General features: G+C 41.8%; 1 protein-coding gene across 2 annotated transcripts in view; it reads left to right on the forward strand.

Moving 5' to 3' along the window:
- Positions 1-26,533, forward strand: part of LOC144680004 (tyrosine-protein phosphatase non-receptor type 2-like) — a 72,890-nt gene that overhangs the window by 17,730 nt on the left and 28,627 nt on the right. For both annotated transcript variants that reach the window (XM_078541080.1, XM_078541079.1), the window contains exons 3-6: positions 9,143-9,243; positions 21,768-21,866; positions 23,612-23,749; positions 25,027-25,236. In XM_078541080.1, coding sequence (XP_078397206.1) covers positions 9,143-9,243; positions 21,768-21,866; positions 23,612-23,749; positions 25,027-25,236 — 548 coding nt within the window. The remainder of the gene's footprint in view (positions 1-9,142; positions 9,244-21,767; positions 21,867-23,611; positions 23,750-25,026; positions 25,237-26,533) is intronic.

A 26,533-nucleotide genomic window follows, 5' to 3' on the forward strand; every position in this document is an offset into this window, starting at 1 on the left:
AAGGTACCTAGATCTGCACCTGAAGTGCTGTAACCTGCAAGGCTATGGACCAGGTGTAGGAGAGTGGGATAAAAAATAAGTGCCTTGTTTCTTTTTTCTCTCTTTTTAGCTGGTGTAGACACGATGGGCTGAATGACTTCTTTCTGTGCCATTCAGGAGGCAGTGGCGTAGTGATATTGTCACTGGGCTGGTAATGCAGAGACATACTTGACCAGGATAATACTCTTGACTCACCAACCTGCTTGCTGCAGATGCATCTGTCCATGACAGTGTTGGTAAGAGTGCCCACCAAACAGTTCTTGTGAAGACGAAGTCCCGTCTTCACGTTGAGGAAGCCCTCCATTGTGGGATGGATTTTGAACAGATCTTGCAACTCAGGACTGGGCATCCATGAGGTGTTGTTGGCCATCAGCAGCAGAATTGTACTCAACCACAATCTAACCTCAGGCCCGCATATCTTCCACTCTACCATTGCCACCAAGTGAGATGATCAACCCTGGTTCAATGAAGAGTGTAGGAGGGCATACCAGGAGCAGCACCAGTCATACCTAAAATTGAGGTGTCAACCTGGTGAAACTACAACACAGGATGACTTGTGTGCCAAGCAGCAAGTCATAGACAGAGCTAAGCGATTCCACAATCAACGGATCAGATCTAAGCTCTGCATTTCTGCCACATTCAGTCGAGAATGGTGGTGGATAATTAAACAGCTCACTGGCAGAGGAGGCTTTATAAATATCCCCATCCTCAATGATGGGGGAGCCCAGCACATGAGTGCCAAAGATAAGGCTGAAGCATTCAAAACAATCTGCAGCCAAATGTGCAGAGTGGATGATCCATCTCGGACTCCTCCGGAGGTCCCCAGTATGGCAGATGCCAACCTTCAACCAATTTGATTCACTCCACGTGATATCAAGAAAGGGCTGAAGGCTTTGGATACTGCAAAGGCTATGGGCCCTGACAATATTCCGCCATTGGTACTGAAGATTTGTGCTCCAGAACTTGCCACATCCCTAGCCAAGCTGTTCAGTACAGCTGCAATACTGGCATCTACCCAGCAATGTAGAAAATTGCCCAGGTATGTCCTGTCCACAAAAAAGCAGGACAAATCCAATCCAGCCAATTACTGCCCCATCAGTCTACTCTCCATCATCAGTAAAGTAATGGAAGGAGTTGTCAACAGTGCTATCAAGTGGCATTGCTTAGCAATAACCTGCTCACTGACACTCAGTTTGTATTTTGCCAGGGCCACTCAGCTTCTGACCTCATTACTGCTTGGTTCAAACATGGACAAAAGAGGTGAACCCCTGAGGTGAGGTGAGAGTGACTGCCCATCAAGGCCGCATTTGACCAAGTGTGGCGACAAGGAGCCCTAGCAAAACTGGAGTCAGTGGGAACCTAGAGGAAAGGTCTCCGCTGGTTGGAGTTGCTTGATTGGCACCCCTTCCACAAATATTCACTCCATTTACCACCAAACACTGGCAGCAGTGTGTACCATCTAAAAGATGCACTGCAGAATCTCAACAAGACTCCTTCGGCAGCACCTTCCAAACCCACGACCGCTACAATCTAGAAGGACAAGTTCAGCAGATGCATGGGAACACCACCACCTGGACGTTCCCCTCCAAGTCACTCACCATCCTGACTTGGAAATATATCACCGTTCCTTCACTGTTGCTTTGTGAAAATTCTGGAACTCCCTCCCTAACAGCACTGTGGGTGTACTTACACCACATGCAGGGGTTCAAGAAGGCAGCTCACCACCACCTTCTCAAGAGCGATTAAGGATGGACAATAAATGCTGACTTAGCTACCCACATCCCATAAATACATTTAAAAAACACTTTTCTGTGGTTCTATGATTTTAAAATACCTGTTCGACACGACACATCTGCCATTTCTTTGTTTTTCATTACCAATTCCCCAGACTCTCTCTCTAGAGGACCAACATGAGCTTTAGTTACTCTTTTCCTATTCACTTTACATATTGAGGCTGGATGCACTAATAAAGGTATCATTGTCTTTGCCAGTAGAACCTCTAGCATTATTATTCTGCCAAAACACTTTTGGTAATTTATATACTTTTTAAAAAAAAAAGTCAAAAAGATTTGTATTCCTTTTAATGGCTGCCTGTTTGACATCAAGTCACTCGCGTGCAAAACTTCTTTTAATTGAACTCAAAGAAATCAAGGCCACCTTTTCTAGTCCCCACCGAAAGAGCTGCTCCTTTTTGCAGCAAGGTGATTGTATCAGGCCTGGAGGAAATTGTGGCTCAGCCAGGACTGGATGTTTGGCAGACATGCAGAGGAGGAATTGTAAGAGGTGGTGGAGAGGTAGCTGTTGATGTCATCCAGGTACACATGGAAGATGACTCCGTGTCTGTCGATGATAATAACAAGGGGCAATATGTGGACGAGAAACAGGAGGGGACAGGAATTGATCCCTGACGTGTTTGGGTGGAAGAGGAGCCATTGGTGGCAATCAGAGCTACACCAGGATGGTGTTAACAAAGCTGAGGTGTTGGTTGAGGATGGTGTGGTTAATTGTGCCAGAGGCTGAAGAGGAAATTCAGGAGAAACAGGAGGGATAATACATTATGATCATAGTCACAGAGAGTATCATTTGTAAATTTGGTTAGGGTGTTTTGCTGTAGGAGGGGACTGAACATGATAGGGATTAAACCTGAGTTCTGGAAGAGATGAATGTGGATCTTAGGATTGCAAGGCGACATTGGAGATAGGATGACAATTGGCAAGGACAGAGGTGATAAAATTGGATCTTTTGAGCTGGGGTGTGTTGACAACAACTTCGAAAGGGAAGGTCCTGGTCCCTGAGGAGAGGAAGCCCTTTAAATGTTTGTTACCATGGGCTGAACTGAAGAGAAATCAGTTTAATGGGGATGAAGTTAAGGAAGGAGCAATTGGGTCTCAGACGTGATAAGTTTGGATGACATTTAGTGCATAACTATAGAGAGCAGAGAGCTCAAGGACTGGGACGGTGACCTGGGGAAATTTAGCCTGGCGGGAAAGGGAGAAGCAGTTGAGGAGACAGTCTTTATCTAGGTGACAGAGAAATCTATGTGCTTCTGAAAATTCTTCAGAGGTGAGAGTGGAGGGGACAGGGGAGAATAATATGAGGAGGTGGTTGGAAGTGGAAAAACAAATCCAGGGTTTTCTTTGCCTTTGACCCTGGAATGGTCAGGGAATGAGGCAGATAAAGCCATTGAAGGCTCTCATTTCAGTGTAAAGCCTGTTACCTTTGAATTGATTCTCATTTAAAGAGTGAAACTGTTGTTACTATGAAGGGACTTTCCACAGTGATTCACAGTAATTGAAAAGAACAGAGTAATGAAAGTAATGACAACTTTACTTTAAAAGATTATTTCAGCAAAAGAGGCAGCTGTGGTTTGTGCATCACTTGTCTTGGTCAACTCCACCCTCTCCCCAATGCTGCATTCTGTTGTACCATTATGACTAGCACCAATTTGCATCTATTGGATTCTCCTTTCTCAGGCCTATAATTCAATAGTTGTAAACTGCACTTTCACCATTGTATTAATGTTGAAAGTTCATTAGCTTGTCATTAATTTTTTCAGGCGAGTCATTTTTTAGTGTGTTGTCTGCTAAATACCTCTTGGAGGAGGAAGTCTGAGAAGAGATAAAAATTGAAGGAGCTAAAAGGCTGTGCCCTGACAGCTTTGGTTACTGGAAATACTCCCCACTAAAAGCACGATGCCTCAGACAGTAAGTCCAAAAAGCTAGAACCATATGCCTGGGCTTGTCACACTGGGTGATGACAACTTTGTCAGATGTGTGGGATACATTCCAGTGAAAACTCTGATATAGATTGTGACAGGTCTTTTTTCTTAGACATGTGTAGTTTGCTCCTGCTCTCTCTGCACCATCACGTTGTGCCTGGTACACGAAATGAGAACATTGATTTGCTGTGAAGACATTTGTATGGGCCGATAGTGATGAAGATTGTTCTCCACCTTGCCCCCACCCCTGGAAGATGCTGGATTATCCACTTGACAGCACCTTTCTGTGGCTTCATCTGGTGGCATTGCTTTCCTTTCTCCTTTTCTTTTGGAGCATCTACCTCTAAGCATTTGGATCTTCTGCCTGGGGTTTTCTGTGGCACTTCCGTGGGAGAATTCCGTACATTTCAGAAGAGGAACATTGAGGGAAAAATCAGGACATGTAAGCCTCAATCCACAAGCACAATTTCTGAAATGCAGACATGAAGCAAAGAAATACTGGGGGGCTGTGGTAGGGAAATGCAAAAATGGCAGGTACAGAAAGAAAATTATGTCAGGGAGATAGGGGAGGAAGTACATTGAGAGAGACTAAGCAGGCTTTGAGCGACCAACCAACAGAGATGGAACACATTGCAGTGAAATACATACAGATACACATATGAAAGACAGATCATGACCAGTGTTCCCTTTAAACTTTGCGAGTGCTTTGCTATGTAACAACTGGGAATGTGCCGTGCAGGCAATAAACAGGTCGCTCACAAGCAACCCTAAGGGACTGTGCAGTGCAGAAAACAGGCCATGCACAGCGAAAGGGAATTAGAGGGATTATTGATCATGACGAACACTGATAATGGACATGATTCAGTATTGTAGAGGCAAATCGAAGTGCATAAACAAAGATTGGAGCCAAAGAGAAACAAGTGAATGAATGTGAGTCCTTTCACAATACTGATATACCATAATATGACAAAGGTGATCAAAATTCTTATCCTTTAAGCGTACAGGTAGAAGCTTTATTTAATTCTTCAGCAACCTCATAATAACAGGAAATAGCAAAAAGATATGTTGTTTAAAGAATGACCAGGAACTACTTCAAATGGAAAGCAAACAGGAACAGTTAAGGATTCACTTTCATTTCCAGCCAATCCTGATAGACGGATCTTTGATTGGCAAGGGAGACATGGGTTATGGGGGACAGGCAAGAAAGTGGTGTTTTTAGGCTATGGCCTGATCAACCATGATCTTATTGAATGGTGGAGCAGGCTTGATGGGCCGATTGGCCTATTCCTGCTCCAACTTCTTATGTTCCTATAATGGTTGGTACTTGCCAGGACACCGGCTGCAATGACTATTAGCATTGTTTTGCCAGCCTTGTATCTTGCCAGTACTTTATGACACATCCGTTATTCCTTTTTTGGGGGGTTATTAGCTACACTCTGATCACATTGTTTCCCTATTAGATTGTTTGTTTCAATAACAACTTCCAAACCTGTGATCTCTACCACCGAGAAGGACAAGGGCAACAGATGCATGGGAACATTTGTTCCCCTCCAAATCACACACCATCCTGACTTGGAACTATATCCTTCACTGTCGCTGGGTCAAAATCCTGGAAACTCCTCCCTAACAGCACTGTGGGTATACCTACATCCCATGGACTGCAGTGGTTCAAGAAGGCAGCTCACCACCACCTCAAGGGCAATTAGGGATGGGTAATAAATGTTGGCCTAACCAATAACGCTCACATCCCATGAATGAATGAATAAAAAGAAAATTGCCATCTAATGAATTATTTTAGCCTCATTGAAGTTCATTTTTAAATGCCACATATTGGTGTCCATCTTTCGTGAAAACTAGATTGTAATTGAATCATCACAAAGAGAATGTTGCTTTGATGTGCATAGTACTATCTCAGTTATATCTATCATGTATATTCTATCAAATGACAAAACAGTTCTAATGTCCTTTACTCCAACATTCATATCAGGCCAATTTTAAACTTAACCATTAAAATTGCTCATATGTAGAAAGAAATAGCTTGCTACAGCTGAATAAGAGCTTCCTAAAGATTAGGACTATTCAGTGAGCATCACAGCAGGATATGTTCCTCATTTATTGATTTGATAAATTGTGTAAACCCTTTTTGCACACTAAAATAATTTTACAGCAAAAATAGACGATAGTTCAGTGTTAAATATTGTAATTGAAGACCATTTCCTCCCAGCAGTTAAAGAGTTAAGCAGCTGTGTTTATGTGTAGGCTACATCAAGAACTATTCATAGCATTACATTAGTTCGTCTTTCTGAAACAGTGATGTCATCTTTCCGAGAACACTAGGGCTTTGGCTTACCAGAAAGAGTAGAACTTTTCCTGTTGTCACCTGAAATGTAAGCATTGTTAACATGATTATGGAAACATTGAATCCTTAATGAGATAGAAACTAGCTGAATGTGACTTTTTGGAAAACAGCTTATTCAGAATAGGGAGTCGTCTGCTACTGTTAAATTACTCCAAGCAAATGGTAGTTATGTTTTGTGTAAAATGTCAGCCTTTTCAGTACAGTACGACGATTGGTGAATATTTTTGTAGTCAACATATGGTCACCTTCATTTTAGACTGGAGAGGTTATGTTTTTCACATTTAATTTTCTAAGTGTGTTTAAAAGCACAGTTAGGTTGAATAAAACATATTGTGCACGAAGGATGATGGCATGTGCGGTTCTACATCGTAAGGTTGTGTAACTTGAGAGCCTGATGAAGACAAACAAAGGTCAGGAGTACGTAGGTTTTCATGGTTCCAAATTAGATAATTTTTATAAATTCCATTGTTGTAATTTTTTTTGTTCCTTAACTTTTATAAATTGTTCTGACCTATAGAATACTGGCAAGGAGTTCAAACAATTCTGCCTTAAATATTTAAGTTGCCTTAAGTTGTTTTAATGAACATACTACACCAGAAAATAACAATGTTAAATGAAATATATTTCATTAGTTTTTGGGCTGGCTTGACAATAGTGAAAACTTAGAGGTTTTCACAAGTGGAACTGTTGTTCATTGTACATTCCTTCACTCCCACCCACAATATATAGCAGTTTTTTGTGATTCTTGGCAAATCAGTTTTTCTGCATTACCAGCAGATCTGTGGTGGCATTGCTCACTGAGCCTTTGTGCATATGTAATGTATTAGGTCAAGTAGTATTATCAGGAACATTGATCAGCATTACGATTGTTACTGAGATTTCACACAGGTACAGGCCCAGAAGCCTAGCAGTATTGGGATGGGAATGAGGGAACTTCCCAGTTTTGCAATATTTTTATGGGGTGGGGAGCACCAAAGACAAAAGTTCTTGCAACACTAGGGCAGGTCTTGGGTCTATGAGCTTTGGAAATGGTGTCCCTAAGTCAGAACTTTGAGAGTTCAAACCCAGCTACACACATAGATAAGAATGGCACTTCAGTGACGTGCTCAGGGAGTGTTGCATTGTTAGACGTGCTGCTTGTATATTCAGGTGGATTTATTTGAAGAAAATAGTACCCTTCCTAATGTTTATCAAACTGCACCATTAAAAACAAGTTAATTCTTTTCTTTCATGTTCATTTTATCCTATATGCTAGGAACTTGCTGAAAGCAAATTGACTTCCCTTTATAAGTGACTAAACTGCAAAGTGATTGTGATACTGTTGACACTTGAATTAGTAGATAATAGTGTCGGGTTTTAAGAAATTCCTTTTAATTATAATTTTAGTATAGGTTTCCTTTTCTTCCTTTGCAGAGCTAATTACTTTTATTTTCTGTGAAAGTGAAATGAATTGAGAAATGTACAGAAGAATTATAACGTATAAAGTGTTCTTTGAACAAAACTAGAGGAAGTAATATATTTTGTTGGCGGGCTGACGGGGGAGATTTTGAGGCCACCTACCTGGTGGAAATAGGGCGTTGGTCACCTGAGAATAGTGGGAAATGGTTTACAGTCCTATTCCCTCTGTGGCCACTGCAACCTTTCCATGGACCTGCTGGTATGCAAAACTGCCTGCCTGAGTTGGGCAGTGCACCCATTTAATCTGCAAATCGCGATCTTATGATCTGCATAGCACCCCATTTGCTAATTTAGAATGGTACGGTATAGAACGTGCCCTTTACATGCTATGCCCAGTTTCAGTTGGCAGTCCAGCCAAAGAGGAGTCAGCAAGTAAGCATTTTTTCTGCATTTTTGTGGGGTTATGAACATACGAACAAGGAGCAGGAGCCAGCCATTCAGCCCCTCGAGCCTGCTCTGCCATTTGATAAGAGCATGGCTGATCTGAAAGTAACCTCAAATCTGAATCCCACCTACCGCCGACATCATCCCTTTGCTTACCGAGAATTTATCCACCTCTGCCTTAAAAATATTCAAAGACTCTGTTTCCACAACCTTTTCAGGAAGAGTTCCAAAGACTCTCAACCCTCTGAGTGAAAAAATTTTGCCTCATCTCTGTTTTAAATGGGCAACACATTTTTAAACTGTGACCCCTAGTTCTAGATTCTCCCACGAGAGGAAACATCTTCTCCACACCCACCCTGTCAAGACCCCTCCGGATCTTGTTTGTTTCCATCAAGTCGCTTCTAAACTTCAGCGGATACAAGCCTAGCCTGTCCAACCTTTTCTAATAAGACAACCCACCCATTCCAGGTATTTGTCTGGTAAACCTTCTCTGAACTGCTTCCAATGCATTTACATCCTTTATTGGAAGTGTGATTGGAAGGGTATGATTGCTATTCCAGACTCCACAAACCGTTATGGCCTGCTTTTTCTTCAGTCTAGAGGCTGCACGGTGTTGTGACAACCGGAGATGGCAGAATGCCCCAGGGATCCCATTTTCTGCCCACAGGCCACTGACTGAATGTTAAGGAGGTCTGACCCTGAAAACGACTGGACTTCCTGCCAGGACTATCGCGCAGGTGGGGATGGTTTACAGTGGGCATGATGTCACAGCTGGTTCCCTGAAGTCTGCCTGGGAAATAAATCTACCCCTCGTATTCATAAACTCAAGCTGAGTATTCGGGTCCTTCATACCCCATTCTTGTTGAATCAAAATGAGGATGGAGGATTTTCACATTCCAGGCAGCCAGCATTGGGATCCTGTTTATACCCAGAACAGGTACACTGTGAGCAAGGTTAATGGTTTGAAACTGCTTAATCTTAACTCATTCAATTTCAGTCCCCTGCTGCCAATTGGGGAAGAACACTTTCATCAGTTGATCTGGATTCAAATCCAGATCCACCATTCTAATTAAGTTTTAGTTCTACTTATTTAATATTGTATGTGTCTGTGCGCTATGAGCTATAATGTTAATTGTGATTTGACACCTCCATTGAATTACTATATTGTTTTTTTCAAATTGTAGTTGACCACAGCCGGGTTAAGCTTCAGAAAGCAGACAATGATTATATCAATGCAAGCCTCATTGTCATGGAAGAAGCTGAGAGAAACTACATTTTAACCCAGGTAAGTAGATGTGGAAAGAGCCATATAAAGAATGATTGTTGCAGAGTGTGATTGAGAATACAGCTATACTCCGTTTTAAGTAGACTAGAATAGATTAGTTAAAAAAAATTACTATCCATTTATTAGTTTTAAGTACTACCTACCCCGTTATGAAGTAGTTGGGAGCTGGGTGCAATTTTTTTGACTGTCTGCATAGTTACCAGCTGGGTGAATCAATGAAAAGGCTATTTCCCCATTCTCTAGAACTTTTGGTTTGGGTTTTGGTCTTTCCCCACTTCACCACCACACCCCACGCCCCCAAACCTTGGAACATGTTATCAGCTTAGGTTTTGGACCATTACCAGGGTGAAAGACAACCTGGTCATTTTAAGGGATGAAACAAATTAACATAAGTGAGTATAGGAGAAATCAATCTTGCAAATATATGTTGACTATATCTTGGGGATATATTTTGTAGCGCTTTGTTTTAGAGCAGTCAGGAAAAACAAAACCTGTTCTCTTTGATTCTTTGCAACGTCACTAGGAATGGAGAAAATTTAATTACATGGTGTTTTATTTATTTCATGTTTATGTTGCGCATTGGGGCCAAAAATCTTGGGTTGAGAACACTTTATAAGCCCAACGAGAGGGAGTGCAATTCTAAATTTAGTCTTATGAAATGAAGCTGGGCAAGTGGATGAAGTAACAATGGATGACCATGTTGGAGATAATACAGTTAGATTTAGCATAATTATAGAAAAGGATAAAGATAGAATAGGAATAAAAGTTCTGAATTGGGGAAAAGACAAATTTTACGAAGCTGAGAGGTGATCTGGCGAAAGTGGACTGGTTACAGCTACTTGAAGAGAAATCAGAGAGAAACCAATGGAGGCATTCAAAAGTGAGATTTTGCAGGCACAGTGTAGACATGCCCCCACAATGAAAAGGGGCGAAACTGCCAATCTAGAGCCCCTTGGTTATCTAGAAGCATACAAGGTAAGATAAAGCAGAAAAAGAAAGCTTATGGCGGTCACAAAACTTAAATGTGGTAGAAAGCCTAGAGGAGTATAGAAAGTATAGGGGTGTAGTAAAAAAGGAAATTAGGAAAGCAAAGAGAGGATATGAAAAAATATTGGCAGGTAAAATCAAAGAAAATCCAAAGATTTTTTATCAGTACATTAAGAACAAGAGAATAATCAAGGAAAGGGTAGCCCTATCAAAGGTGTGCATGGTAACTTGTGCGCTGATGCTGAAGGTATGGGCAGGATTCTCAATGAGCACTTTGTCTCTGTTTTCACTTAAGGACTAGGATGATGTAGGCATTCTATTTAAAGAGGAGGAGTGTGAAATATTCGATACAATAAGCATAGTGAGAGAGGAAGTACTGGAGGGACTGGCATCCTTGAAGATGGATTAGTCACCAGGGCCAGATGGATTGTATCCCAAGCTGTTAAAGGAAGCCAGGGAGGAAATAGCTGATGCTATGAGGATCATTTTCCAATCCTCAATAGATACGGGTGAGGTACCAGAGGATTGGAGGTCTGCAAATGTTGTACCATTGTTTAATAAGGATGCGAGGGATTGGCCAAATAATTATGGGCCAGTCAGTCTGACTTCTGTGATGGACAAATTATTGGAATCAATTCTGAGAGAGGGGATAAACTGTCACTTAGAAAGGAATGGATTAATTAGGGATAGTCAGCATGGTTTTGTTAGGGGAAGGCTGTGTCTTACTAATTTAATCAAATTTTTTGAGAAAGTAACAAAGAGGATTGGTGAGGGTAGTGCAGTGGATGTTGTCTACATGGATTTCATTAAGGCATTTGACAAGGTCCCACATGGCAGACTGGTCAGAAAAGTAAAAGCCCATGGGATACAGGAGAATGTGGCGAGTTGGATCCAAGATTGGCTTAGTGACAAAAAACAAAACGTAATGGTTGATGGATCTTTTTGCGAATGGAAAATCATTTCTAGTGGCATTCCACAGGGCTAATTGCTGGGCCCCTTGCTGTTTGTTGTATATATTAATGATTTGGACTTAAATGTGGGTGGAATGATCGGGAAATTTGCAGATGGTACAAAAATTGGCTGTGTAGTTGATAGTGAAAAGGATGGCTGTTGTCTCCGGAAGTTTTTAAAAATTCGTTCATGGGATGTGGGCTTCGCTGGTTGGGCCAGCATTTATTGCCCATCCCTACTTGCCCTTGAAGGTGCTGGTGAGCTGCCTTCTTGAATTGCTGCAGTCCATGTGGTGTAGGTAGGGAGTTGTTAGGAAGGGAGTTCCAGGATTTTGTCCCAGTGACAGTGAAGGAACAGCGATATATTTCCAATTCAGGATGGTGAGTGACTTGGAGGACAACTTCCAGGTGGTGGTGTTCCCATCTGTCTGCTGCCCTTGTCCTTATAGATGGTGGTGGTCGTGGGTTTGGAAGGTGCTCCCTAAGGACCTTTGATGAATTCCTGTAGTGCATCTTGTAGATGGTACACACTGCTGCTACTGTGCGTTGGTGGTGGAGGGAGGAAATGTTTGTGGATGTGGTGCCAGTCAAGTGGGTTTCTTTGTCCTGGATGGTGTCAAGCTTCTTGAGTGTTGTGGGAGCTGCACTCATCCAGGCAAGTGGGGAATTTTCCATCACACTCCTGACTTGTGCCTTGTAGATGGTGGACAGGCTTTGGGGAGTCAGGAGGTGAGTTACTCATCGCAGAACTCCAAGCCTCTGACCTGCTCTTGTAGCCACAGTATTTGTATGGCTAGTCCAGTTCCATTTCTGGTCAATGGCAACCCCTAGGATGTTGATAGTGGGGGATTCAGTGATGGTAATGCCATTGAATGTCAAAGGGCGATGGTTGGATTCTCTCTTGGTGGGGATGGTCATTGCCTGGCACTTGTGTGGCACGAATGTTACTTGACACTTGACAGCCCAAGCCTGGATATTTTTCCTTATAGCTGCAAGCCCTGGCAACATTCTTGACATTCAATGGCATTACCAAGAACGTATCTACCACTTAAAATGGGGGTATTCCTGTGGTTTCAAAATTTGTGCATCTCCCTTTGAATCTTTTAAGGTGAGCAAAAGCCATGAGAAGTAAATTGTCTGCTTACTGCCCATGACTGCAGAAGTGCACGGCCTGTGTTGAGTTTGGACGTAGTGTCTCTCATGACTTGAGATTATCTGCAAAGAAATTCCAAGCTGCTTGTTTTTGTTCTAATATCCAACAGACAGAAACTTCGAATTCTGACTTAGCTGTAGAATTGTGTGCAGTTGGGCCACTCCAAGAAGCAATCCAGCAAGTTATTCAAGAGAACATACATCTAGAGAGAAAGTTTTGAAGCTCTTCATAATTTCTTAATTAGCTTGGATAATCTGACTTCTTAACACTAAATTTCTGTGGCCCTCCAGCGCTTATCAATATTGAGGACAAGTTATTAAAATGGTTAAAGCATCAATTGTTGCAATTCATTTTAGCAGGCAGATTTACTGCCCATTCCACTTGTATAGCCCAAAGTCATATCAGTGACAAGTACTTGGTACTGTAGTGCTTTATGGCACCATGCCTGGATTAACAGACCATCCAGACCTTCATTGATTCTAATGGAAGTAACTTTTCATTCATTTACGAAGCAGCTGAGCTTTGTGAATTATGTGAACAAAATGTAGAAGGATCAGAGTGCTTTATTGGTGAAGAATCAAAATGTGCTGCAAATAAATGGGAGGAAAAGCTTCTCTTGTTATACAGTGTATCTCAGTAGGATTCCTTTTTTTAAAAGAAGTTTTTGTTTGATCTGCTCACCTGAAGGCTGACCGGTGCTGACATGTTGTTTTACAGGTGCCATAGTCTCTGGTGCCTTGTGCAAATGATCATTCTTCAGATAGAACATAATAAGACATGTCTGCAGGGAGTTTTCTGATTGAGGGAATCAGATTTCAATAGATGCTGTACAAAAACAAAAATACCTGGAAAAACCCAGCAAGTCTGGCAGCATCTGCGGAGAGGAACACAGTTAACATTTCGAGTCCGAATGACCCTTCAACAGAACTCAGTAAAAATAGAAGAGAGGTGAAATATAAGCTGGTTTAAGGGGGGGGTGAGACAAGTAGAGCCAGTGGTAGGTGGAGATAACCAAAAAATGTCACAGACAAAAAGACAAAGAAGTGTTGAAGGTGGTGATATTATCTAAGGAATGTGCTAATTAAGGGTAGAAAGCAGGGCAAGCAAGGTACAGATAGCCCTAGTGGGGGTGGGGTGGGGTGAAGGAATCGAAAAAGGCTAAAAGGTAGAGATAAAACAATGGATGGAAATACATTTAAAAATAATGGAAATAGGTGGGAAAAGAAAAATCTATATAAATTATTGGGAAAAAAAGGGGGGGGGGATCGGAAAGGGGGTGGGGATGGAGGACAGAGTTCATGATCTAAAATTGTTGAACTCAATATTCAGTCCGGAAGGCTGTCAAGTGCCTAGTCGGAAGATGAGGTGCTGTTCCTCCAGTTTGCGTTGAGCTTCACTGGAACAATGCAGCAGGCCAAGGACGGACATGTGGGCATGAGAGCAGGGTGCAGTGTTGAAATGGCAAGCGACAGGGAGGTCTGGGTAATGCTCGCAGACAGACTGAAGGTGTTCTGCAAAGCGGTCACCCAGTCTGCGTTTGGTCTCTCCAATGTAGAGGAAACTGCATTGGGAGCAGCGAATGCAGTAGACTAAATTGAGGGAAGTGCAAGTGAAATGCTGCTTCACTAGAAAGGAGTGGGAGTGTTTGGGCCCTTGGACGGTGAGGAGAGGGGAAGTGAAGGGGCAGGTGTTGCACCTTCTGTGGTTGCATGGGAAGGTGCCGTGGGAGGGGGTTGAGGTGTAGGGGGTGATGGACGAGTGGACCAAGGTGTCCCGGAGGGAACGATCCCTGTGGAATGCCGCTGGGAGGGTGAAGGGAAGATGTGTTTGGTGGTGGCATCATGCTGGAGTTGGCGGAAATGGCGGAGGATGATCCTTTGAATGCGGAGGCTAGTGGGGTGATAAGTGAGAACAAGGGGGACCCTATCACGTTTCTGGGAGGGAGAGGAAGGTGTGAGGGCGGATGCGCGGGAGATGGGCCGGACATGGTTGAGGGCCCTGTCAACCACCGTGGGTGGAAAACCTCGGCTAAGGAAGAAGGAAGACATGTCAGAGGAACTGTTTTTGAAAGTGGCATCATCAGAACAAATGCGACGGAGGTGAAGGAACTGAGAGATTGGGATGGAGTCCTTGCAGGAAGCAGGGTGTGAGGAGCTGTAGTCGAGGTAGCTGTGGGGGTCGGTAGGCTTGTAATGGATATTGGTGGGCAGTCTATCACCAGAAATTGAGACAGAGAAGTCAAGTAAGGGAAGTGTCAGAGATGGACCATGTGAAAATGATGGAGGGGTGGAAATTGGAAGCAATTTTAATAAAATTAATAAATTTTTCCAGGCCCAGACGAGAGCATGAAGCAGCACCGAAGTAATCATCAATGTACCGGAGAAAGAGTTGTGGGAGGGGGCCGGAGTAGGACTGGAACAAGGAATGTTCCACATACCCCATAAAGAGACAGGCATAGCTGGGGCCCATGCGGGTACCCATAGCCACACCTTTTATTTGGAGGAAGTGAGTGGAGTTTAAGGAGAAATTGTGAGAACAAGTTCAACCAGACGGAGGAGAATAGTGGTGGATGGGGATTGTTCGGGCCTCTGTTCGAGGAAGAAGCGGAGAGCCATCAGACCATCCCGGTGGGGGATGGAGGTGTAGAGGGATTGGACATCCATGGTGAAGAGGAGGCGGTTGGGGCCAGGGAACTGGAAATTGTTGATATGATGTAGGGTGTCAGAAGAATCACGGATGTAGGTGGGAAGAGACTAGACAAGGGGAGAGAGAATGGAGTCAAGATAGCAAGAAATGAGTTCCGTGGGGCAGGAACAGGCTGACACGATCTGTTTGTGGGTTTTGGGTAGGAGGTAGAAGCAGACGAAGGCGGAAGAAGAGTTCAGCATCGTGCCGAGCCCGAATTTCATTGAGATAAGGGCGTAAGGGTATGAAACTAAGTCCTTTGCTGAGCACGGAACGTTTAGCGTCGGAGAGGGGAAGCTCAGGGGGTATGGTGAATACACAGCCGGGGCTGGGACTGGAAGACGGGATGGGGACAGAGGGTCAGGCAGGGGTGGAGGTTCCTGGATGGGTGTTGGTGTCGATGAGTTGTTGGAGCTTGCGTTCCTTCGCACCTGAAAGAAAGAGACAAAGTTTCTTGTTGAGGCGTCGGATGAGACAAAAAATAAAATGAAACAATAGATGCTGTTTGCACAGAATGCCCCCATTCACCTATGTACATATACATATACATACAGACACTTCCAATACGCATCACTGTATTTTAATACAGGGCAAAAACCCTGGTTTCATTCATTTTCCCCAAGCCCAGCTCAGAATGCTAATACGAACTGCAGCTCCAATTGCTGCCTTTGCTGAGATCAACTAATTCAGCATAAACTGAACCTGTGATCTTCTTGGTCCCTCACAAGCTTATATTTTACAGCTGGTGTTATTTTAAACTATTTAAATTTATTTTTAATCCAGTCCAGACGTGTGTCAAGATAATGCCAATCAGAAAATCCTTGCTATGTACTCTTGCAGCCGGAGTCACTGCTTAGTGATTAAGAAACCTCGAGTGTATTTACCCTTTCCCTATTCAGCATCGCTTTAGCTAATTGATACAGCCCTTTACCACCCTGAATACGATTAGCCAACTCAGCACAGACCATAACCCATACCTGGGAATTGATTGATCTGTGCATTATGGAGCTATTTAAGCTCTCTGAGCTCGTGGTCTATTTGGGAACCTACATGGATGGAGTTTCTGTAGAGGGGGTCAGTTTAGATAAAGAAGGATTGTCTCCCTTCAGTCGTGAATGACCTCTCTGCTTCTCTAGCTATCTCTCTCCTTGTATTTTGGCACTTATACTTAAATATGTACATAGCCGTTATTTAGTTGAGGGTTGTTACCTATCTCCCTAGGTTTTCATGTGGTAGTTATTGCCGCCTTTTAGCTGGTAAGCACCCAATATGCTCAGCTCATGGAAAAAAGAGCGGTTTTAAAATTAAACAAGCACCGATTGGTAATTTTGTATTGCAGAAACTATTTTAAGTCCATTTAATGGTATCTTAAGATCTAAACTTAATTTGAAACTGTTTTCCTGCCTTTATTTTGGCAAATGGGATCAGTAAGTTTCAAATTTTCATTATTTTGACAGCAATATCTGATGCATAAAATGTAAAAAAAAAAATTGTTTTTGATTTCCGCTCATTTTGGGAAATTTAAATGGCAGAAATTAACATACTTACATATTTATTTTCAAGAGTTTAGCATTTTGTTATCCATAGAGCGTAGTATTCTAAACTTATAGAATCAAGAATATTTTCTTATCTAGGTAGAAGCTTGTTTCATGTACCAAGAAAATGTTTAGTGAGTGGTTATGTCCCTGTTTGGAATGGGAAGGAAGAGATTAGTTGCTTCAGAAAAGCTTTTCCTGTGTGAATTTGACAGTAACTTGGTAATGGACTCCTTTGTATCAGGTACATCGCTTCCCAAATAAAATTGGCTGTTGTTATTGTGCCTCTGTATCATTTTCCACATGGAAGTTGAACACATGAAACAGAATACATGGAAGCTGGGGAAGAATTGGAACTGTTGTTACTATCTTGTTTGTTCTGTGTACACTGTTCAATTACCATATTTAAACTTACTAAATATATGCATTCTGATCAGAAGGAATTTGGGATGTTTCTTTACTGTTGTCTCCTTTCAGTAGAACACAGTGGGGTACCCTAGGACATGGTCTCAATATAATGATTTGACAGAAGGCAATAAGTTTAAACTTTGCCTCATCTATTTTATCTTTTGTGCATGAGTTTGATAAATGAAGGTCCTGTCCAACTTGGTACCAAGTCATACAGAGCAGAAAATCCCAGGTTTGATTGTAGTCCTGTGTGGAATTAGCTGATCTCCTCGCCACAGTGCCGCCAGAAAAGAATAAAGAAAACTCAGACCAAGTTTCCACCGTTAACCTACTATAACTTTGCCTATCTTTGCTGTTTGCCTGATTTGCTGGACAACTTTATGGCTAAGTAAGGACACAAATAGGGATGTCACAGCATAGAAGAATGGTGGTGTATATTTTGATATTGGGTATTAACCCTGGCAACTTTTCATACTATGATGGTGGTTATAATCTTAGAGAACTTTTACATAGGTCATTAGAGCTCTGGATAGGAGCAGAGCAGGGAAAATCTTAAAAACAATTCCTTGTTTTTTTCTACTTTAAAATATGTCAAGTCCTGTATATTAAGTCACTGTGCAATAGCTTTCCAAAACCCTGGCCCTTACAGAACTGAATTTTCAAAATTAATCTCTTTCTGATACAAAAACCGAATGGTTTGCATGCAATTTTTAATGGCTTGTTAAAACTTCTCAAGTTTTTGCTGTTTGTTTTTGTTGGAGTGGAACAAAATATGAACTTGGAATAGTGATGTATTAGAATATGGAGTTGGTAAATTGGAGTATTTTGAGTTTTTGTTTTACTCATTCATGGGATGTGAGCGTTGTTGGCTGGGCCAACATTTATTGCCCATCCCCAATTACCCTTGAGAAGGTGGTGGTGAGCTGCATTCTAGAACTGCTGACTCCATGTGATGTAGGTATCGACTTTATATATTTTTAATACTTGATGGAGTTAAGGTAGCTGACCAATTTATGATCACCATAAAATTAATTACTCCTTTCTAGAAGCATCTTTGCCTCTGTATGTGGATCACATACTTATTGCCTTGTGCAGATCACATTTCAAAAGTGAATGAGTCACTTGTTGTGGTGGGTTGTTCATTAAGTATTACATGAGCCCAGGTGCTAGAAACAACTCATATTAACCACTGGGGCATGAATAGTCTTGAGTCTATTTGTGGCCTTTTAAAATCTCTAGGGGCAGGAACCGCCTTTATAAAAATTGCATTGCTTCACAGTTGTAAAACTTTTATCAGGGAAACCAGTACTAGTTCAGATTTCAAAATAAATTTACATTCGGGCAAAAAATGATTAAGTGGGCCTCTTCCACAAGTACATGAAGTTGTCAGTCTCAGATAAGGGTTTTAAGGCGCGTAACATCAGCCTGGCAGGTTTTCACTGTGCAATGATTCCTTTCTTTGAAACAAAGCAACTTTTGTACTGCAGCTACGAGCCGAGGCTAGTGGAATGTTTAGTGAACATCTGATTAAATGTGTAAACTTTTGCTTTGTAAACTGGTTGAAACTAAAAGTGTTACTTCTGAAATCTAAGACCAACTTTTAAAAATGCTATTGTTTTGTAACTGATTTTATAAGTTGAGTGAACTAGTGTGATTTATCTATGTACTACTTTTAGACTTTTGTTTCTGATAATTTTATTTATTTATAAACCTAATTTGTAGTTTTAACCTTAGCCCTGAGGTGTTAGCCATGACTCAGTGGGTAACGTTCATGTCTCTGAGTCAGAAGGGTTAAGGTTCAAGTCCCATTCCAGGACTTCACAAAAATCAAGGTTGACACTTCAGTGCAGTACTGAGGGTGTGCTGCACTGTTGGAGGCCCCATCTTTTGGATGAGATATTAAGCTGAGTCTGCTTCCTCAGATGCATGTAAAAGATGCCATGGCACTATTTTGAAGGAGGTACCCCCAGTGTCCTGGCCAATATTAATCCCTCAATCAGTATCACAAAAAACAATTATGTGATCATTAACACATTTTTGTTTGTGGGAGTTTGCTGTGCACAAATTGGTTGTTGCATTTCCTACACTACAACAGTGACTACGTTTCAAAAGTATTTCATTGGCTGCAAAGCACTTTGAAATATCTGGTGGTCGTGAAAAGCACTATATAAATGCAAGCATTGTTTTTCTTTTGACACATGGTGGATAATTTTAAACCCAAAATTGTTTGCGTTGGGAAGTAAAAGTTAAAATTTCCAAGCAGGCTCCCGACCCCAAACCCTCCCACTTCTGGTTTTAATGAAGTTGGGATGAAGAATGTGCAACTAATCTACTGTCAACCAGTGGGTCGGTCATTAAGACCTCTAGAGGAGACCACCTCCTTCCTTTCTGACAAAGTTTTTGTTTTTAACATTTGTTAGCTGGATTTCCCAGGCCTTTGGAAACTTAACTGTTTCTTGACTGCGGTCTTTTTCAATGTCTTTGTTGTCTGGCATCCAAGGCCATCAATCTGACTGACTTTCGGTAGGAAACTTGGGGGAGAAAAATCACATTGAAAAGTCCACTTCCTCACTCTAAAACCCTACCCCAGTAAATAACAGGGCCCTGGTATTTTGGAGTATTTTCTGATCAGTTGGTTAGATATTGTGGTAATCTCATATTTCAAGTTTGTACATTTTTGATAAAAGGTGTCATTGTTCACCGTATTAGAGATGACTTTGCCATTAAAATCATGTTAAAGGTCATGGAGAATGGGGACTTCCCTTTGTCTATGAACCTTTTCCTAGGGCATGAGGAGAATTGTGTCTGAATTGTAAAAGTGGATTTATCTATGATTCTGCACTACTGATTACTTCTGTGGAGGTTTAGGACAATGAGCAAATGATGTTCCACATGATGTGCAGTAGGGGGTATTTTGTTATTCTTTCATGGGATGTGAGCATCACTGGCTAGGCCAGCATTTGTTGCCCATCACCGATTGCCCTTAGGAAGGTGGTGGTGAGTTGCCACCTTGAACCGCTGCAGTTCTTCTGATGTTGGTACACCCACAGTGCTGTTAGGGAGGGAGTTCCAGGATTTTGAGAAAGTGACAGTGAAGGAACGGCGATATACTTCCAAGTCCAGGATTCAAAAACGCTTCAGGGGGATTTGGAGAGGCTAAATGAGTGGACAGAAATTTGGCAGATGGAATACAGTGTGGAGAAATATAAGGTTATCTACTTTGGTAGGAACAACAGAAATACAGAGTATTTCTTAAATAGAGAGAGGCTGGGAAGTGTTGCACTTCAAAGGGACTTGAGTGTCCTTGTTCATGAGTCACTGAAAGCTAACATGCAGGTACAGCAAGCAGTTAAGAAGACAAATGGTATATTGGCCTTTATTACAAGAGAATTTGAGTATAGGAGTAAAGATGTCTTACTGCAACTATATGGAGCCTTGGTGAGACCACACCTGGAGTATTGTCTGCAATTTTGGCCTCCTTACCTAAGGAAAGACATACTTTCCATAGAGGGAGTGCAACGAAGGTTCACCAAACTAATTCCTGAGATGGAGGGCTTGTCCTATGAGGAAAGATTAAATAGAATGGGCCTTTATTCTCTGGAGTTTAGAAGAATGAGAGGTGATCTCACTCAATATACAAAATTCTTACAGGGTTCGACAAGGTAGATGTAGGAAGGATGCTTCCCTTGGCTTGGGGGTCTAGAACCAGGGGGCAGAGTGTCGGAATGAGGGGCAGGCCATTTACAACTGAGGTGAGGTGGAATTTCTTCACTCCGAGTGTGGTAAATCTTTGGAATTCTCTGCCCCAGAGGGCTGTGGAGGCTCAGTCATTGAGTCTGTTCAAGATTGAGATCGATAGATTTCTACATATCAAGGCATAAGGGGATAGTGCAGGGGTGATGAAGTAAAAGATCAGCCACGACCTCATTGAATGGTGGAATAGGCTGAAAGGGCTGAATGGCCTACTGCTCCTATTTCTTATGTTAAGTCAGGATGGTGTGTAACTTGCAGGGGACCTTGCAGGTGGTGGTGTTCCCCATCTTGCCTGTAGGCTGCTTCGTGTACATAGTGTTGACTGCCTGTGGTATTGAAAGATGAGAAAAAAGGAGGAAAACCACGACACAGGGAATAGTTGTCCTTGCATAGACAATAAAAAAGACTTTGAATATCAATGCAATGACTTTTTTTAAAACCAATAGTGTTTGACGCTAGTTACTTGATTTTAGCTGGAGTAGCAGTGGGGTTACTGGTACCCATGGAAGTGTACTCTCAGAATAAGTCATGGTATAGAAAAAGAAAAAAATGGAAAATAAAATGCTGATCTAAGAAGTTTTAAAAGCCACTTTCCTGTTTAAACCTAAACCTTCCCAAAATAAAATTGGAGTCTAGAAAACTTCATTAGGAAAGTGAGAAAATAATTTTACTGTTGCTAAACGCACACTTTTGGTACTAAAAGCTATGAGCATGTTTGCAGCTCTTCACTGCAGGAACAGGAGTTGAGAGCTGTAACTGTGCTACATGCAGTGCTGAGCAGCCTTTACTGAGATGTGAATGGTTGACAGTGTTCGATGGTTCATAAGATCTGAAAATAATTTTAAGATGAAATATTAGATTAGTTATTGTCATTTATGGGGCTAAGGCTGGCATATGGAGATAGGTTGCAGATCAGCCATGATCTCCTTTAATGGCAGAATAGGCGCGAGGGTCTAAATAACCTACTTCTGTTCCTATGTATTGTGTAGTGTAAAGAAACTTTAAAATGAAATTGATTCCAGTTTGTTACTACATGTGTGCATCTCCTAACAGGGTCCACTTCCCAACTCATGTGGTCATTTCTGGCAAATGGTATGGGAACAAAAAAGCAGAGCAGTAGTGATGTTGAATCGTGTCATTGAAAAGGGATCGGTAAGTGAAATCTTTTCAAACTTAAATATTTGTGGCTTGATTTTAACTGCATGATTTAACTTAGATTTAATGATGCCAAGAAATGGCAAATTACCATTTAAGTTTTAAGCTGTGAACAGTGGGGGTTCTTGCCCTCCTGTCCTAGTTAAAATATTCAAGCTAAGTGGTCTGGTGATGCATTATATTTGGAGGCAGAGTCCCCATGATTCTTGATCTCATGTATGCCATCTGGTGGAAGCACTGAATGGAGTTATGACTGCTCTACTTGAACAGCATTACTGACAATAGTGCTGTACATCTCCCGATGGCTGATAACATTGGTATCAACATAATTTACCTGCTTCCTCTTTCAGACAGGAAAATATTGTGACATATTGGGTTAACCAAAAAAACCCCACATGTTTGATATATGGGAACCCATTAGTAGAATGTTCACTGAAGAAAGTTAGTGACTAATCTGCACTCTCAGAATTCTTAAATAAAACAAAAAATGCTGGAAAAACTCAGCAGGCCTGGCAGCATCTGTGGAGAGAGAAACAGAGTTAACATTTCGAGTCCATATGAATCATCTTCACTGCGGACTCGAAATCTTAACTCTGTTTCTCTTACCACAGATGCTGCCAGACTTGTTGAGATTTTCCAGCATTTTTTGTTTGTATTTCAGATTTTCAGCATCCGCAATATTTTGTTTTCATCCTCGTAGAATTCTTGTTTGCCAAATGCAGAGTACATACTCATCCCATAAGGCACAGCCTACTTGACTCAATCCAGAAAGCTTAAAGTGCACATTGGCAGAGCCTGTGTGCGCAGGGGTACTTCTGAAATTTTAAACAGCTACAACAATGTATAGAGCACTGATACCCAATAATGTATTTGCTTGCAAGGAAACCTGGAAACTAGTGGGAAAATTCTTATTTTGTCATGCGAGTACCACATGGTGGAGGAGGAGAATCCAGGACAATGATTTTACGTTTCTTTTTATTTTTGGAAATGTTAAAAAATGCTGTCCCAAGCGTCATCGTCTCCTCCCCCTCCTCCTGCAATTTAACTTAAACTGGAAAATGTTTATCTGAGTGAATGTAGTTACAGTTCCCACATTTATCCCCACCCAGCGTTGTTTCCTTCCCTAAAGGCATTGACTCATGCTGGAATATGGCTCCATGGGGAGCCACCTAACCCATGTTATCTCATGCAAATGGCCATTCCTCCAGCCTAACCCTAAAACTTTGGCCAGTGATTCTACCACATTAATTGCACAAATCATTTTTCCTGATGCATGGTGAAGGTAGCCCATTACAAAAAGGCATTTAGTTTAATGGTTTTATTCTAAGGTGTTATCACCTCTATTTAGAGGCAGATCATGTGAAAAAGTGCCATTTCTCCTTTCTATCCCATGAGGTTAACTTTTGGGGGTGGTTAGGTGGGGGGGTAAAATTTAATTATGGAGATTTTGCTACTTAAAATGTTATTTGTATAAGCCATCTTACCAAGAGTGTTATTACTGCCACAGATAATCTTGAAGACTTATCCACTTATGGATAAAATTGTCTTCTACTTATCAATTTTTCTCACTCCCCTGTAAAGCTCCTATCAAGTGAAATGCTGGGTACTTTCATACTAGCTGCTGAATGCAGTTTCATGAAAGGACCTGTGCCATATGACAGTGTATAGATATTGTTTTAGTGAGCTCTATGTTTTTAGTATCTTGAAAAACAAAATGGTAAATATTATCTTTTGCTTTGCAGGTAAAATGTGAAAAGTATTGGCCAAGCAAGGAAGATGAAGTGATCTCATTTGAAGACACTCAGTTCAGCTTAAGATTGTTGTCTGAAGATGTAAAATCATACTACACTGTGCGGCAACTGCAATTACAAAGAATCCCTGTAAGGATACAGTTCACTAAAATTGTCATAATTATATAGAAGCAGTGGTAGTGGTGATTGAACCTTCTTTACAGGGCCGATTTCCTCCCATCTTGACACAAGCCAGCCTGAGTGTTCTACCCGACCTGATTCTGCTGCTTATGTGCTATTACACTTCCATTGTACTACTTGGCCTGATTTTGGAGTGCCAGAATCCCCTGCTTCATCCTTAATTTTCTGTCAAAAGTGATAGAATCTGGCTCCTTGAATTCTTGTGTGTGGACCTGCTGTAGTTCACTGTGGTGCAGGCATTGGCTGATCTGGTACCTTTGCATTGGTAGATACCCGTCTTCTTTAGGCCTGATGTTCATTTGGGTCTTTCCTGTCACTTGCAGGACCATGCCGCTAACAGGGTGAGGGAGAAGTTAGTTTCAGGGCCTTCTGGCTGCTATTCAGAAACACTGAGCAGAAAACCTTGATTTCCAATGTCCGTCTTGCTGACCTTGAGAGAAGAAAGTAAATGATTTCATCTTCCATGGCTATGAGCTTACCCCTCCCAGATCCTTCAATCTGAAGGGACCTGGGCGCAAGACTAAGGCCATGAATTGTAGGCAAAAGTCCATTCAGGCCTCTGGCAAGCGGAGACTTAAAATGTGGTGATGTTGCTTCAACTTCATTTGCATGGCCTTTAAACATCAGATCATAAATGGGAGCAGGAGTAGGCTATTTGGCCCATTAAATCTGTTCTGCCATTCCGTAAGATCATAGCTGATCTGATTGTGGCCTTAAATCCACTTTCCTGACTGCCCCCATAACACTTGACTATCTTGTTGATCAAAAATCTGTCTAACTCAGCCTTTGATACTTTGAATGACCCAGCCTCCACTGCTCTCTGAGGAAGAGAATTCCAAAGACTAATCACCCTATGAGAGAAGAAATTCCTCCTCGTCTGTCTTAAATGGGAGACCGCTTATCTTTAAACTGTGCCCTCTAGATCCAAACGTTTGTTGCAAGTCTAAAACTTAAGTATGCTTCCTCTTTCTTAAAACTGAAGCCCCAGAATGTAACACCTTTCACTAAAGAAAATATTAATTCTAAATAATGACCCGAAAGGAAGTGGAATTTTTATGGTTTGGGATTTATTTTCCCTTTTGTACATTTAAACATTCTTGCCCTTTATAGAAGTTTTTGTATATTTTGAAAATAGGATATTGTAGATTTGGAAATGCTGTACATTTTTTTCTCAAATGTTAGCAACGATTTAACTTATGTTGCTTATTCTTATTTTGTCTCGTTAGACTGGAGAGACCAGAGAGATCTTACACTTCCATTATACTACTTGGCCTGATTTTGGAGTGCCAGAATCCCCTGCTTCATTCCTTAATTTTCTGTTAAAAGTGAGAGAATCTGGCTCCTTGAACTCTGAGTGTGGACCTGCCATAGTTCACTGTAGTGCAGGCATTGGACGATCTGGCACCTTTGCATTAGTAGATACCTGTCTTCTTTTGGTGAGTAATCATGTAACACCTTGTTATTAAAAACATCATGCTGTTGTCCCCTTTTTCTTAGATGCACATTGGGCAAAATTTTCCCCTTGATGGGCGGGCAGGCAGCCGATCGCCGCCACCGAAACAGGCCCCGCCGCCATTTTGAGTGGGCGCTATGCGCTCCATGTGCGGGAGTGAGGAGGGATTCCCCAACTGTCAAAGTGCGCTCTTTCACGCATGCGCACGAAAGAGCGCACATCTCCCTGAGACTAAGTGCTATCTCAGGGAGAGCGCTGAAAGTTTCATAAACATCAAAAATAGAAAATTTAAAAAATGATTAACATGTCCCCCTCATGTGACAATGTCACACGAGATGGGACATATTAATAAATATCGCATAAAGTTTATTAAAGTTTTTTAAAACAGACATGCAATCTCATCCCGCCGGTGGATGAGGTTTCATGTTTTTTCAGAAGCCTGCTGGGCCTCCTGGCCTGCCCACCAACCTTAAGGCTGGACGTGCAGGGCCTTTAATTGGCTTAATTATCCTGTCAATGGCCTCAATTGGCCATTGACAAGTCGGCGGGCGGACAGCTGATCGCGCTGTCCGCCTGCCTTCCTGAATATTTAAATGGGGCGGGATGACGTCGGGGGGAACTCGCCGACGGAAAAATTCTGGCTATTAAATCTAGGCTGGAAGATTACGGCACTATTTTGCGTAAAGCCCAATGAAAATGCCAACGGCTGATTTAATGTTCAGACAGTAGAACAAGTTGCCCATTAAATTTGGAACAGGGCTGACAAAATAACTTGGTGAAGTTCAAGTCATGTTGACATTTTAGAAGGATAAATTCCCTGAGTCAACTTTCTGTGGCTGATAATATTGTTCCAGGTCTTTGGCAATGCAATTTTCAGGTTGTCACAAGGCGATGTTTATGATAGATTTAGCACAACTCCCTGTGATTTTTCTTTTTTTTTGTAGGCAGGGAAGTGTTTTTGTTCACTGTACACTCATGCCCCCTCCACAACATAAATTATGGCAGAAATCTGAATGTGGCTTAGAGGATTTTAAAAAAATTCATGCATGGGATGTGAGCATCGCTGGCTAGGCCAGCAATTATTGCCCATCCCTAATTGCCCTTTAGAAGGTGATGGCAAGCTGCCTTCTTGAACCGCTGCAGTCCATGTTGCGTAGGTACACCCACAGTACCAGGATTTTGACCCAATGACTGAAGGAACAGAGATATATTTCCAAGTCAGGATGGTGTGTGGCTTGGAGAGGAACTTGTAGGTGATGGTGTTCCCATGCATTTATATG

This window comes from Cetorhinus maximus, chromosome 4, assembly GCF_964194155.1.
Source record: "Cetorhinus maximus chromosome 4, sCetMax3.hap1.1, whole genome shotgun sequence".
Taxonomy (NCBI): Eukaryota; Metazoa; Chordata; class Chondrichthyes; order Lamniformes; family Cetorhinidae; genus Cetorhinus; species Cetorhinus maximus.